A 14,043-nucleotide genomic window follows, 5' to 3' on the forward strand; every position below is an offset into this window, starting at 1 on the left:
GTAGACAAAATCATGGATACAAGAGTTTCAAGAGGCAAATTACAGTATCTTATCCATTGGAAAGGCTATGATACAAGCGAACACATCTTCAAAGAGCTCATACTAAGGATCATGAATTTCACCTTCAACATCCAACCAAGCCAAGGCCTATTCAAAAGCACACCACAGCCCCACATGAAACTCGGTTCTAGAAGGGGGGTAATGTAACAAATACTCAAGCAAGGATAGTCCTTGGTTCGCATGCAAGCTAACATAGCCCCTAGTTTCATGAAGTTTCTTGAAGATTCTAAATATCTAGAATATTCTAGAAGATATCTGTATTATCGCTTATGTCATCACTAATGTCAGCATGCCACATATCAATATGCATATTATGTTGTGTTTTGATATGCATGTCATGCCATGTGGCATCTTCTTGTCACAACATGTGTTCCGCCCTTAATCTCCATAGGCTATACTATAAATAGGGGTCATGGACTACAAGCCTTTCAATCTTGCCAATACCAATTGTTGTGAGGCTCGTGCAAGAGAAGTCCTCTTCCAATTCTTGTCTTGTTCTAGTCTTGCCTTGTAATCAAGTCACACTCTTGTGAGCATTCTCTTGTAATCGAGTTACCACGTATTCAAGTTTTAGTTCTTCTCTTGTAAATGTGAGAGCAATCTCTCCACTCTCAAAGAGCACTTGCCATGCCCATAACAAATGGAAGCTTTTGGAAAAAGAAGGCAGCTCTGCTTCGGCAATTTCAATTCTCTATTTTTTGGGAGTTTTTGGAGGGAGGCACCTTTGAGGAAGATCGTGAAGTATCTAACTTGGTGTTTTGGGGAGCTCCTAGAGGCCAAGATAAGGAGTGGATTTGTTGAATACCAAGAGGGGTGTATGCAGAAGATCTTCGGGAGGGTGATTGCTAGAAGGCCTATTAGGCCAACTGTAGGGAGTTGGCAAAGAGACTATTGTGGTAGGCTGAGATGAAGCTTCACATGCCCTTCCATTAATGATATGTTATCAAATGTGGATTTGATTTCAACATGGATGCAATAAAAATATGGCAATAGGTCTGAGGATGGTAGCTGCTTTATAGACCAACTGGTCAAAACAAAGCGGTTAAAAGGGCAAGCCTTGCAACTGCAAGATTGATCCCAGACACTGCTAAACTGCAATGATCATCCTCACCAATGGGATGAAAAGAAATATGCCCATACAATCCCTCGATTTCTTGCAACAACAAAAGCGACTATCACCACTCAGTTTTGGAGGCAATTTTACTGCTATTATGAGGGTCTCAACTGGCTTTTGGGTATTTCTTTCTTCCCATACGGAAGGCTAGCGGCCACTTCGTGGTAGCTTCGCTGTCCTGAAGCGGCAAGTGAAGTTAACTTCACTCAACAATTCATTTCTCATCTTTCTCTCTCCTCTTTTTCCTCTCTATTTTCTCTCTCCTCATTTTCCTCTTTGTTTCTATTTTTTTTCTTCACCCTCTCTCTCTCTCTTTTCCTTCTCTCTCCCTCTTCTCTTTTTTCCTTTTTTTTCTTCTTCTTCTTTCTCTTCATTCTCTTTTTAAATTTTTCTTCTCTCTCTTTCTCAAAAAATATTTTCAAATACTTTTTCTCTTTCCTCTTTTCCCCCATCTCTCTTCCTCTTTTCCTCTTCTTTTTCTTCTCTCTTCCCTCTCTCCTCTCTTTTCCTTCTCTCTCCCTCTCCCCTTTTTTCCTTTTTTCTCTTCTTCTCTCTCTTCATTCTCTCTTTAAATTTTTCTTCTTCTCTTTCTTTTAAATTTTATCTTTTCTCTCTATAATTCTCTTTGTGTGTGTTTAAAGTATCTCTTCTTTTTCTCTCTCCTTTTCTTCTCTCCCCGCTTTTCTTCTCTCTGCCCCTTTTGTTCTCCCCATGAGCTTTTACCCTTTTGTTCCACACGAGATTTCTATCCTCGTTGAGCTTATCTTAGGACACATACGTTATCTTTTAACAGATGTACCGCCCCAGCCAAACTCCCCCACCTAACAATGTCTTCCGCCTAGATTGGCATGCGAGCGCGCCTTAAGACCAGAAACAGGGGCCGAGCCCCGCCTCCACCTCACGGAGTAAGTAAAATAACATTAAAAGTAGTGGTATTTCACTTGCGCAAAGGCTCCCACTTACTCTACACCTCTCAAGTCATTTCACAAAGTTCGGACTAGAGTTAAGCTCAACAGGGTCTTCTTTCACCGCTGATTCTTCCAAGCCCGTTCCCTTGGATGTGGTTTCGCTAGATAGTAGATAGGGACAATGGGAATCTCGTTAATCCATTCATGCGTGCCACTAATTAGATGACAAGGCATTTGGCTACCTTAAGAGAGTTTCTTCTCCCCTCTCCTTTCCTTTTTTCTTTTCCTATTAAATTTTATATTTTCTCTCTATAAATCTCTTTCTCTCTGTTCCCCCTCCCCTTCTTTTAATTTTACTTTCTCTCTCTCCCCCTATCTCTCTCAAGTATTTTTTCTCACTCTCTTTTCTCACTATGTTTTCTCTTTTCCTTTCTCTCCCCCTATTTTCTCTTTTAAAGTTTATATTTCCTCTATCTTTCTCTTTCTTCTTCCCTCCCTCTCTCTGTCTTTTTGTCTTTCTTCTTCTTTTAATCCTTCTCCTTCTTCTATCTCCCTCTTGAAGTGTGTGAAAAACTATGTTTAAGAAATGTTTAATTTAAAGAAAAGTTTAAATTTAAAGGTTTATATAAGGTGACTTTTGATAAAAAGAAGTTTGATTTAATTAGGAGAGCAAGAGAGAAAGAGAGTCTAGGCCCTACACATCAAAGAGAGGAAAAAGAGGAAAGAAAAAAATAATTTTAAAAAGACTTTTCTCTTTCCTCTTTCCCCCCTCTCCATCTTTCCTCTTTCTTCTCTTTAAAATTTAAAAATAATTTTAAAATATTTAATTAAAAAGTTCAAGTTAAAATCTTTAACCTAGCTGATAGAGAGAGAAAAAAATTAATTTTAAAAAGACTATCCTCTTTCCCCTTCCATCTTTTTCTCTTTTTTCTCTCCTTTAATTTTAAAAAGACTATCCTCTTTCCCCCTCCATCTTTTTCTCTTTTTTCTCTCCTTTGGCAATGGAGATGTCAATTCTCAATATCAATTTCAAATATGATTCGGCCATTTTTTTTGGAATTCATGAGGGGAGGGGGAGGGGGAGGGGGAGGGGGAGGGGGAGGGGGAGGGGGAGGGGGGAGGAATTTAATTAAAAAGAGGAGAAAGATTATACGTGAGAGAAAGGGGTTTTAATGAGAGAGAGAGAGAGAGAGAGAGAGAGAGAGAGAGGGGGGGGGGGGGGGGGGGGAAGGGGCTTTTAATTAAAAATGGGAAGGGAAAAAGACAGATATTATAAGTGAGAGAGGGTGGGGGTTTAATTTGAGAGAGAGAGAGAGAGGGGGAGGAAGGGATGTTTGGAAAGGGTTATTGAGAAGCCCTATGAGGAGGTTCGAGGCTTCGAACCTACAACCAAAATAATATAGCGATAAGATAACCTTGATTAAAAGGCATTTGTAGTTAAGGGAGGTGATAAAATAAACATGTACCAAGAGATGGAACCTTTGATCATGTAAATAAAATCTGCCCAAAAAAGTATACATTTCCTTTTTAAAGGGGCTAAAAGTGTGGGTGCCATCATAGGCCTCAACAATTGCAAGGATCTATACCGTTACCCTTGCCTCTAATTTGATATTCACATGGAGTTTTCTGAAAAAATAGGGGAAGATGTTCTCCTTTTCAGAAGGTCAAATAGAAAGCACATTTCGAACCTTGCATAATCGATCAATCACGTCAAACACAAATATTAAAAAGTTATGTTGCCCCACAGGAAAGCCCCGGTAGAAAAACAACAACAAAGAAATAATAGGTTGGTTTTATGAAAGAATGATGTACAAACACAAACTATGCTTCGTTCTGAGTAGGAAGCATTGCCCCGACTCCTTCCACGGACACGCACTGTACAATTAAGCTCGATTGATAATGGCCATCACAGGGGGGATATTGTTTTCGGACCAAGGGCACGAGGCCTGCCCTCTTCATATGACAAGAGTTATCTCTTACTGGTCAAGAGAGCATGCGGGTTGTTGCAGACACAAGATGATACATAGATACTCAGTAATTGCATTGTTGGACATCGTCATACCATCGGTCATCCATTTCCAGCACACGGCTATGACCCAAGTTAAACTCCTCTTCCACCTCCGGGAAATGCTCTTCTTGGTGAACCTGTACCTCGTCATCATCGCCTTCTCCTTCCTCCCTCAGCATCCCTAAGTAGCAATCTTCTCTGTTATTATGGAAGGGCATTGATGAGGAGGCTGATGCTGCAACCGCTGCAGTCTCTGCTGCAAGGTGCTCCGCCTCAAGAGCTGCCTCATGCTCTTCTGCATCCACCTCCACGAATTGGAACTTCACACGTTCGGCCATGGCACACATAGGGCATACTGTCGACTTCCGCAGCCGGGCCTCCATCAGACGCTGCTGCAAGGTAGCAATCTCTGTTGAATGCCTCCTCTTCAACTTCTCAATTTCCCTATGTAGCTTATCCGCATCCTGCTCTGCAAGTGCAGCAGCATCCTGTAAATTCCGTAGACAAAACCAAGTTAGAGACTTCCGATTTTAACCGAGACAAATCTACAAATTCTGTGGAGTGCGTGGTTAGCATAGGGTCTATGGAATCGATTGATGTCTATACTCCATTCAAACGCTTATAAACTTAAGTATCTCATTACCGTTCGGCGAAAAATTGATGCCCATACCCAAGCAATGCAAACAGAAACGGTTAGTTAAAATGCAGGAAAAAAGCACCTGAGCTATCAGCACGGCCTCTTCTGCCTCCTTGAGGCGAACAAGTAGTTCACCTGCCGCCTGCACTGCATCTGCAGTGTCTCTCACCTGGGCTTGCAATCCCTCTATCTGCTCCTTTGCCATTTTCCTTTCATGCTCATGCTCAAGCTTGAGTGCTACAAGCTCTGCTGCCTGGGCTTCAAACCACTTAGCTCCTAGAAAACCCAGCTTTCCAGCCCTCTTCCTGGCATCTGCCATACCGTCTCTTATCTTCCTATGTTTAGCCAAGAGAGAAATGTGCTTCTCTTGCAGTTCTGCATATTGATCAAGCAGCCGAGCATGCCCTTCCATGGCCATTTGTAGAGCTTCCTTCATTTCATCTGCGCAGCGGTGTTCACCCTCTAATTCATGCTGTTTCTTCCTGACAAGTTGCTTATAATCCTCAATCTCGATGCGCATTTCATCAAGCACTACCATCCACTCATTTTCTTGATGAGCCCACTGCTGTTGCAATTCTTCACATTTCCCACAACTCTCCTTTTCACTTGTGAGAGCGGAAGAAGATGTTGCCAAGGGCTCAATTATGGATGTGTTTTCCAAGGAATCTTGCTTCTTTTGTGGAGTGATAGATTTTTTCTTTCCAGATCTTGGTGCTTCTGACTCAATATAGCTCTGTAGTTGATTACGCAGCTCACTGATTTCCCCTAATAAAGCTTCTCTCTCTCCCAAATCATAGAAGTTTCGGTATTGTTCAAGGTCATCACAAAGACGCTGTTGTTTTATCTTTGCAAGTGTCACCTCAGGGTGATGATCGTACTTTTCTTGCAAAATCTGTAAAGCATCAGGAAATTTTCCTCATCAACCTCTGTTCAATACACTCTAAAATCTCAAATTTCTCAAAGACTACTCTGATTGCAGGGCTAACCTTGTATTCATTAAGCTGGAAAGACCATTCTTCTTGCAGAAAAGCCTCAGTGGGCATGGTCCCATCCATTAGACTCTCAAGTCTTGTAATTTTGTCCTCCAAACTCTGCTGTAGTACAGCATTACACTCCCTCTCATGTTTGTACTGCCGTACCTGCATGAAACAGATTATTAGGGGGCCTTGTTCCAAAGAACCATTAACCTACAGATTTAAGAGGAAATTAGCACTGCAATTTTTCCAGCAAATAACAAAATTAAAGGAGCATTTTACCAGACGATTCAGTTGTTCAATCTCTGCATTTTTCCTATTCAAAGTTTCCTCCATAGCACGCTCCCTCCTGATAGCTCCTGCAAGAACTGCTTCAACCCTCTGCATGGACCATGCACCATAGTTCTTTAGAATTCATAAAGAGAGGAGCACAACAAAAATTTGCTGAGGAAACAAAATGCTTGAATAACAGTTATTTGAAACAGACATAGATACCTGATTCAGAACTTTGGATGCTGCAGGTGGAGTTTTTGGCTCATCAGCAGCCACTATTACCCAGCTCGATGTATCAGATGGCTGAACCGATATGAGTGCAGCCTGCTCAGTGGCATTCAAGTTTTGTTGCTTTGAAATTGGCACAAGACTTTTCTCAGGAGAGAACATTGGGGACGTCTGTATGCTCTTGTCCACTGCATTGGGCTTTGATTTATCCAACTGAAGATTTTGAAAAGAAAACCGCACTACTGATGCCCGTGAGTTAACCACCTTTTTCTGGTGGTTCTCAAGGATCTGCAACCCTCGGCGGAGGCTTTCAGCCAGCCGATCGGTAGGAGAAGATAAGGTTTTGCCAGATGGCAAAGAAGACCTTACTGATGGTGGTTTTCTTTTTGCTTTGTCTTTAAGGGAAGATTGTCTTGTGGAATCAGCTGCCATATGTTCATCTCCAAATTCTGAAGGCAAGATCTGAAAGGTTGCATCTTGTACCAGGGGGGAGATTCTTGGGGAAAGACTTTGGATAGGGGCTTGAAGAGCATCCAGAGGCTCATGAGGTGACATAGTTATAACTGGGGATTTTAATACGGGAGTTCCAGATTTGTCACAATCCGAGGAACTCACCACCAAGTCGTCTTTGCACACAGCTGGAGTACAAGCAACTTCATGTGAGAGAGTATTGTCTGCAAACATAGGGCTTCCATCTTCTGAAGTGAGTAATAACGTTTCATCTACAGATTTTGAAGGTGAGGTCTGATAGGTTGCATCTTCTACCAGTCTATCAGAATTCTGTAAGCTACCAGTAGCAGCTTCTTTTTGTAGAGTCTCTGGAGCAAGTGATATTTTCTGATCTTCCTCCAGCGTGCAGTTAGTCCCATTCACCTGGCTATGTGAACATGAAGATTTCAAGCTGGTCCTATTTGAACCATCATATTCGGGGGGCTCATCGTGCTTGACAGTTGAATTTATCTGCTGTGCCTGCATTGACTCATCCTCGCTTGTTGAAGGATTCAACCCATCAACACTCTCCACAGCAGGCTCATGAGATGATATAGTTAAAACTTGGGATTTCAATACAGGAGTTCCAGATTTGTCACAATCCAAGGAACTCACCAACAAGTCATCTTTGCACACAGCTAGAGTACAAGCAACTTCATGTGAGAGAGTATTGTCTGGGAATATAGGGCTTCCATCTTCTGAAACAAGTAATAAATTTTCATCTACAGATTCGGAAGGTGAGGTCTTATAGGTTATGTCTTCTACCAGTCTGTCATCTGAAGCAAGTAATAAATTTTCATCTACAAATTCGGAAGGTGAGGTCTTATAGGTTATGTCTTCTACCAGTCTATCAGCATTCTGTAGACTACCAGTAGCAGCTTCTTCTTGTATAGTCTCTGGAGCAAGTGATAGTTTCTGATCTTCCTCCAGTGTGCAGTTAGTTCCATTTGCCTGGCTCTGTGAGAATGAAGATCTCAAGCTTGTCCTATTCAAACCATCATATTCGGGGGGCTCATCATGCTTGACAGTTGAATTTACCTGCTGTGCCTGCATTGACTCATCCTCGCTCGTTGAAGGATTCAACACATCAACACTCTCCACAGCAGGCTCGTGAGGTGATATAGTTAAAACTGGGGATTTCAATACAGGAGTTCCAGATTTGTCACAATCTAAGGAACTCACCACCAAGTCATCTTTGCACAAGGGTAGAGTACAAGCAACTTCATGTGAGAGAATATTGTCTGGGAACATAGGGCTTCCATCTTCTGAAGGTGAGGTCTGATAGGTTGCATCTTCTACCAGTCTACCAGTATTCTGTAGACTACCAGTAGCAGCTTCTTCTAGAAGAGTCTCTGGAGTAAGTAATATTTTCTGATCTTCCTCCAGTGTGCAGTTAGTCCCATTTACCTGGCTCTGTGAAAATGAAGATTTCAAGCTGGTCCTATTCGAACCATCATATTCGGGGGTCTCATCATGCTTGATGTTTGAATTTATCTGCTGTGCCTGCGTTGACTCATCCTCACTCATTGAAGGATTCAACCCATCAATGCTCTCCACGGCATCTTCATCAATCTCCATCTCCTCATCAGTGTCACTGTCTGTATGAGGCAGTGTCAATGGGCGACTAAGACTCATCCTTAACAGATTATAGCTTCTGCGAGCATTCCACGTGGTTGAGTAGCCACCAATTCCTCCAGGCTGGGATTCATTTGATTTCATCCTCGTGAGCTCATCCTGAAAAGTTGGGAAAAAAACACATGTTAAATACAACCTGAAGTGCACAAGTTAGTCTCAGCAGCTGTACGGCCTCACGGAGTGTACGTTGTTTTATGCAAATATTTTCTATTTTCATCTGTTGTGCAATCCAACAGACTGACATCCACAGATGTATAAACCCATTCCAGCTATCACTAAATCACATCTATGCTCATACATGTGCTATCATATTGTACAATATACACCAAGAGAATTCGATATTGCATGTACTGGATATAAACCACTCACTAATTTTCCTTCAAGTACACATTCCATGAACAAGTAAATCTGGTATATTTGTATGATGGACATAGTAAGATGGCTAGGTGCCAAATTGAGCAGGTGCAACTCCAAATCCCACCTTTAGCTGTCGAATCTGTTCTCGAAGAAGGTTGACATCATTTTCTGTTTCCTCATTGACCACTGCCTTATTTTTTATAGCCTTAGCTCCTTGGGCAAATCGTAGTGTACTCAAAGTCTCACTTTTGCAACTGCAAAACATTACATATATTTTCAGCTCACTGGGTCACTTAAGAAACATTAGATCATTTCAACAAGCATAAGCTTCACCTGCTTGCAGGGCTGATTGCACAGATCATTGCTAATTTGGCGTTTCCACCAAGAGATTCTTGCAGCAGGAATGTGAGCCTGGAGTCCCGATATGGTATGTGTCTTTGTTTCCCAGATTGTGATACCTCAGCCAAAATGTTTATCAAATTTCTGCGCCAATTTTAAGATTTGAATGTTAACAGCAGTCCTTCCACTTATTGTATTTGGCATGAAAGCAGTAAAGTCAAAACTAAAACTTATACTGCTGATTACCCAAGCTGTGAAAGAGAGCGATTGATGTTGCCTGCCTCTTTCAGGCGCTCCCCAGCAGCACCAGTCAGCTTCTGTCGTTCAGATCCAGCCAGATCAACAAGATTCATCCTGCTTGTCCTCACACTGCTCACACCATCTGACATGCTCTGATTATATGCCAACCATCTAGAACCATCAGTATCACAAGCATCACAGTACCAACATATATGTTCCAACCACAGTGTTTGGAAACTCCCACTTAAACTTACAGTAAATATAACTCTACCTTGCACCGAGATTCGATAACACAAGTAAAAAGTGTGTGGGAGCGGGAGCTCTGTAGGTTCATATTTGTTGATCCAACTTTTCTATTTCCTAGTCCCTGGTCAAGTAATGCAATTAAAGATTCTGCATATTTTTAAGGAAGATATGTAAATGTCACCGAACTCTTTCAAGAGACAGCCTACTAAGTCACTTTACCTTGAGCATAAGGCAAAACACTTCATCATAGTTGGAAACATATTCCTCTGTAAGATTCTCAACATATACACCAGTCTTTATATCCTCCCTAACCTGCAACATAGTTTCCAGCAAATTTCATGTTTTTCAGAAGAGATCTTTGCTAGGAACATTTGCATTTCTCATTAAAACTGCAGAACTTACTTGGAGAGCCTTCTGTTGAGGTTCCAGCAAGTCTGTGATCTGCTCATTGTAGATCTGCATGAGAAGAGCAATCAAATTGGGGTCTTTAACCATTCCTTTTGCACATTCGGGTAAGATCACATGAATCACAATTAACAGCATAATGTCTGAAGCTACATGCAAGTTTCAATGCTTAAGTTGTCAGTTGAAAAATCATGACCAGTGTAGGCTGAGTATGGTTTGAAGTTACATGCAAGTTTCAATGCTCAAGTTGTCAGTCAAAAAGCATGATCTATTCTCTCCAGCAAAGAAAACTACCATCATGACCAGTGTAAGCTGAGTATGGTTTGATCCATGTTACCAACCCAGATAAGCCTGGTACCATTTGAAATAGTGGAATTGGGAGACTTGACCCATTTTAATTCCACCATCAAAGATGTAGCAGGAAAGCAATCAAGTAACATAAGGTCATCAATGTGGCATTCAGAAAATTGAGATTTAAGTATCATACTTATACACAAGATAGAATGCCGGAGGTCCAAAAGCAGGGCATATCAGACAGCTAGGTGCCTGATGGGAAGCCAAAAGAAATGATTCTGCATATCAGGTATCCCTCACAAGGTTGGATGCTAAATCGAATGGCTTGGATGAAATGATTCTGCAGGAGATTCATTAAGGTTGCATGAACTCATGGCATGGAAAATAAATACAACATCATCGATTCAGCAGCAGTTTCCAAATAACATGAAACATTTAACTTCTCAGATTTCAACAAGCCAATTAAACTTTGTGAGGGAAGACAGGAAAGGAACAAGTGCAGGGAATATCTTATAGTACAAAGCAACGACATCAATCCAGCACAGACTTAACAAGACATGAGCTTACTGACTCACAACATAGGGTGAGATTTCAACAAGATTACAGAAATGAGACCATTCTTTAGGGGAAGGAAATGTTAAAAGGACTACTAAGTGGGAAAAGACAGGAAAGGGACTGCCATTTGAAGGAAATACTTGCAGTATGAACTTCTGCCAACATAAATAAGAGAAACTAAATTTTTGCAGCAGGCTATCAACTTACCTCTAAGAAAGAACATCGGCATTGATAGTGCAGCTGCTTGTCAGTGTTTTTCATCTCTTCCTGTAGAACAGTATTCAGTTAAGCTGTGAGAGAATCTTCAGCATGCTGCAGAAAACTTAAACATGGTGACAAGTGTCATGCCTCTTTTATTCTTTGAAAAAGACGCTCAAAAACTCGCAGAGTAAGGCCTCTTTCTTCACTTGAAGGTTGAGCAGCTGTTAGATCCTGGGTAGCTCCCCACATTGTATAAGTCTTGCCACTTCCCGTCTGCTCGAATGTCAGAGGATTAAAATCTTGAAGAAAAGAACAAAGTAATAGATGCACAGTACAAGTTGAATTCATCTCAAAGCTCATCAACTTTGCTTATCAATCAAAGCATAACAAGCATGGATTTTACCTGTCCATATGCAAAGATAGAGCTGTTGAAGCCTTGAAGACAGTTTTCTACCAGTGGTAAACCAACGATCTCAAACATGGTTTGCTGGAAAGAAGTAATGCTTCTTACATTAAGAGATGCAGCTGCTTGAAGTGTAAACTTGTGTCTAAAGGATGCATACCTGTGAGGCATCTATTCCGGCAACATGATCAAAGGTGAAGCGTTGATCACCTAAACTCAAAGAATCACACGAATTTCTCTCAACAATTTGTGTTGCCTCTTCTAGCTCTTCTTTCTTGTTACAGGGGCGAACTCTGATTATTACCTGGAATAAGTCATGCATAAATTCACACAGTGCATCGAAACCTTGCAACCAAACAGCACCTGGTAATTACTGTAAAGCGCATATTGTAGTCATTCTTGAAAAATATGTATTTGTAATCAGTTACTGAACTTACATGCAGAGTGAAACATGACATGCTTAATGTACCTTCACACCAGAATCCTGCTCTTGCAAAGCAGATTGGCAAGTATTTGCAAGTACGACCGGTTCTGTATGAACCGCTGGAGCTTCCAAATTTAGCTTCCGCTTGGCACTCCCCTGTGTGTCCTGGTTGCTGTTTCCTGTTGTTCGGTGTGACGTCGCTGGGGAAGGTTTCGAAGAAGGTGGTCGAGGAGGCAGAGAGGCATTACTATTGTGCTTAGACTTGGAAGAAGACTTGCTGATAGCAGGCGAAGAAGTGTTTGCGTCCGAGAAAGGACTAGTGGCCTTGAAGTTCAGAGCACTATCAGGAGGCAGGTTCTCGGTGTTGTGCCGGGACCTTCGCAGGACGGGAGTATTGACAACGGGAAATGTATACTTTGAGCGAGAAGGAGTGGAAGAGAGAGGCTCCCGGTGCGGGGATTCACCTCGGGAAGGGCGAGAGCGGTGTTGAGGAGGCATGGCGGGTGCGGCAGAAGTTCAGCAAAATGCCTAATGTGAAGGATTCAGGATTCCGTCCTGTGAAATCTTAGTCCTGTGGTTCCTTCATCGTCAGAGAGAGGACTTCCACAACCCTGGCGGGAGGGAAGCCGATGATGTTGTTAAGGTGAAAGGCAAGGCCATAGCTGTACCTTTGTATATGCTTTGGCGAAAAGAAGCACGGCGGCTTAAACCTTGATAAGCTTGCCGGGAAGAAGCAATGGAGCACTGCGCCGCTTAACGGAAAGATTGCCGGCAAGAAGCAATGGAGCACTGTGCTGGATCTTGAGAGGAAATTTGCCAGGTGCAAACCTTAGAAGACGGTTCTTGGCCACGCTGGAACCTGCAGAAGCTGGGAATGCAAACCTAGGCGAAGCAATCAACGGGCAGCTGATCTGATCGCTTGGACGAGAGAGAGGAAAGAGAAGAGGAGAGGATGGTGGGAGAGAGGAAGAAGATGCGAGGGGGATGGATGGAGAGAGAGAGAGGGAGAGCCGTTGGACCTTTTGTTCAAATGTTTGGGGAAAAAAGGGGGTGTGCCTCTTTTGGATCCATGCATTCCATGTCACGTTTAATAGCAGGTGCACACTCTGGCACGAAATGCTTGTTAGGAGAGAGAACCTTTTTGCATCATCATCTATGTTTGAGAAAATTATTTTTCATAGCATATACAAAAAAAACTTTAACCTAACATTTTGGAAATCAAAATGAAATTACCTGGCAATAACTGACTAGCTCAAGTGGTAATATGGTTTAATAAACCCTTATGGCTCCACTTTTTTCTTATATCATGGTCCATATTGATAAGGTATAAGCAAAAAGGTTACAGCATCAACAGATGCATCGAGGCCTTAGGCCATGTCACTCAACTTCCTACAATAAAGCTTAAAGATCCAGTGCTTGGATCTAAAGGACTTAAGTACAACTAGACACTCGGTTCGCAACTAGTCTATAAGACTATTTGGCTTGGGAACAACTCTGGAGTCAAAGATAAAATTATTTCGCATGTTCCATAGGCACCTTAGTGTCACTACAGCTAAAAGACAAACAAGCTTCCATGCATTATCATCTAAGGTGGAATAATCAATAAAGAGAAAAACCACCATGTTGAAGTTCTCAGACAAATTAGCGTTCCTTAACCATCTCTTAACCGTTTTCCAAACTAGAGAGACATGGAGACATTCCCAAAATAGATGCTTCTCACTTTCTCCTACTCTCCCACAGATTGAGCACAGTGGGGAAATGTTGACCTTCTTCATGAGGTGAGCTCGTAGGGGCTACTTCTTTATCACGAACCACCATCTCATAACATTAAGCCTGAAGGATGGGGTGGTGCCCCATACCCTTTTGATCCTCCTCTTCCAAGGGCAAGGGGCATTCTTTCCTCCACTTCCTCATGAGGTTAAGGACGATGGCTAGGGAGGGAGCCCGTAGATCCCACACTGATTTACAACTGATTAATTGCTTGCATGTTGGGTTGCTAAGGTTGTTCAAGACTGAGTCATCCCTTCTTGCAATGGAGATTGGCCACTCCTCCTTTTTCCACATGAGTACAAAGGCAAGCCAATCCATTTCTTTCTTAGAAAGCTAGTGGTTGTTGGTGGCAATAGTCTCCATGGATAGCCATTGGGCAACTTGCTCATCCCAGATGCCCTTCCAAGGAGCAAACCCTTTCTCATGTAGAGATTTGACCACCTTCATACTCCAATGGATAGGCAAACAGGATGAGCCAAATGC

At 42.1% G+C, this 14,043-nt stretch overlaps 1 protein-coding gene across 1 annotated transcript; it reads right to left on the reverse strand.

Annotated features, from left to right (window-relative positions):
- Window positions 1-3,623: 3,623 nt before the first annotated feature.
- Window positions 3,624-12,820, reverse strand: LOC148012653 (kinesin-like protein KIN-12A). Its single transcript, XM_087668865.1, has 16 exons — window positions 11,836-12,820; window positions 11,527-11,670; window positions 11,367-11,450; window positions 11,111-11,236; window positions 10,970-11,029; window positions 9,911-9,964; window positions 9,728-9,820; window positions 9,534-9,629; window positions 9,269-9,414; window positions 9,017-9,166; window positions 8,808-8,937; window positions 6,197-8,425; window positions 5,984-6,082; window positions 5,714-5,866; window positions 4,810-5,619; window positions 3,624-4,578 (listed from the first exon to the last, which is right to left on the reverse strand). Exons 1-16 carry the CDS (start codon window positions 12,286-12,288, stop codon window positions 4,114-4,116), a joined length of 5,292 nt encoding a protein of 1,763 aa, XP_087524991.1. The 5' UTR covers window positions 12,289-12,820; the 3' UTR covers window positions 3,624-4,113.
- Window positions 12,821-14,043: the final 1,223 nt, after the last annotated feature.

Source organism: Lygodium microphyllum, chromosome 27, assembly GCF_053477565.2.
Source record: "Lygodium microphyllum isolate KBCC chromosome 27, Lygodium_microphyllum_v1.1.10, whole genome shotgun sequence".
Taxonomy (NCBI): Eukaryota; Viridiplantae; Streptophyta; class Polypodiopsida; order Schizaeales; family Lygodiaceae; genus Lygodium; species Lygodium microphyllum.

What these genes read in the sequence shown, in the direction of transcription:
- LOC148012653 (XM_087668865.1), bottom strand. Translation starts at nt 12,288, where the DNA reads ATGCCTCCTCAACACCGCTCTCGCCCTTCCCGAGGTGAATCCCCGCAC. An exon ending in CCGGAATAGATGCCTCACAG is followed by an intron (nt 11,451 to 11,526) that starts GTATGCATCCTT and finishes ACTTCTTTCCAG; the next exon opens with CAAACCATGTTTGAGATCGT. An exon ending in CTCAACAGAAGGCTCTCCAA is followed by an intron (nt 9,821 to 9,910) that starts GTAAGTTCTGCA and finishes ACTATGTTGCAG; the next exon opens with GTTAGGGAGGATATAAAGAC.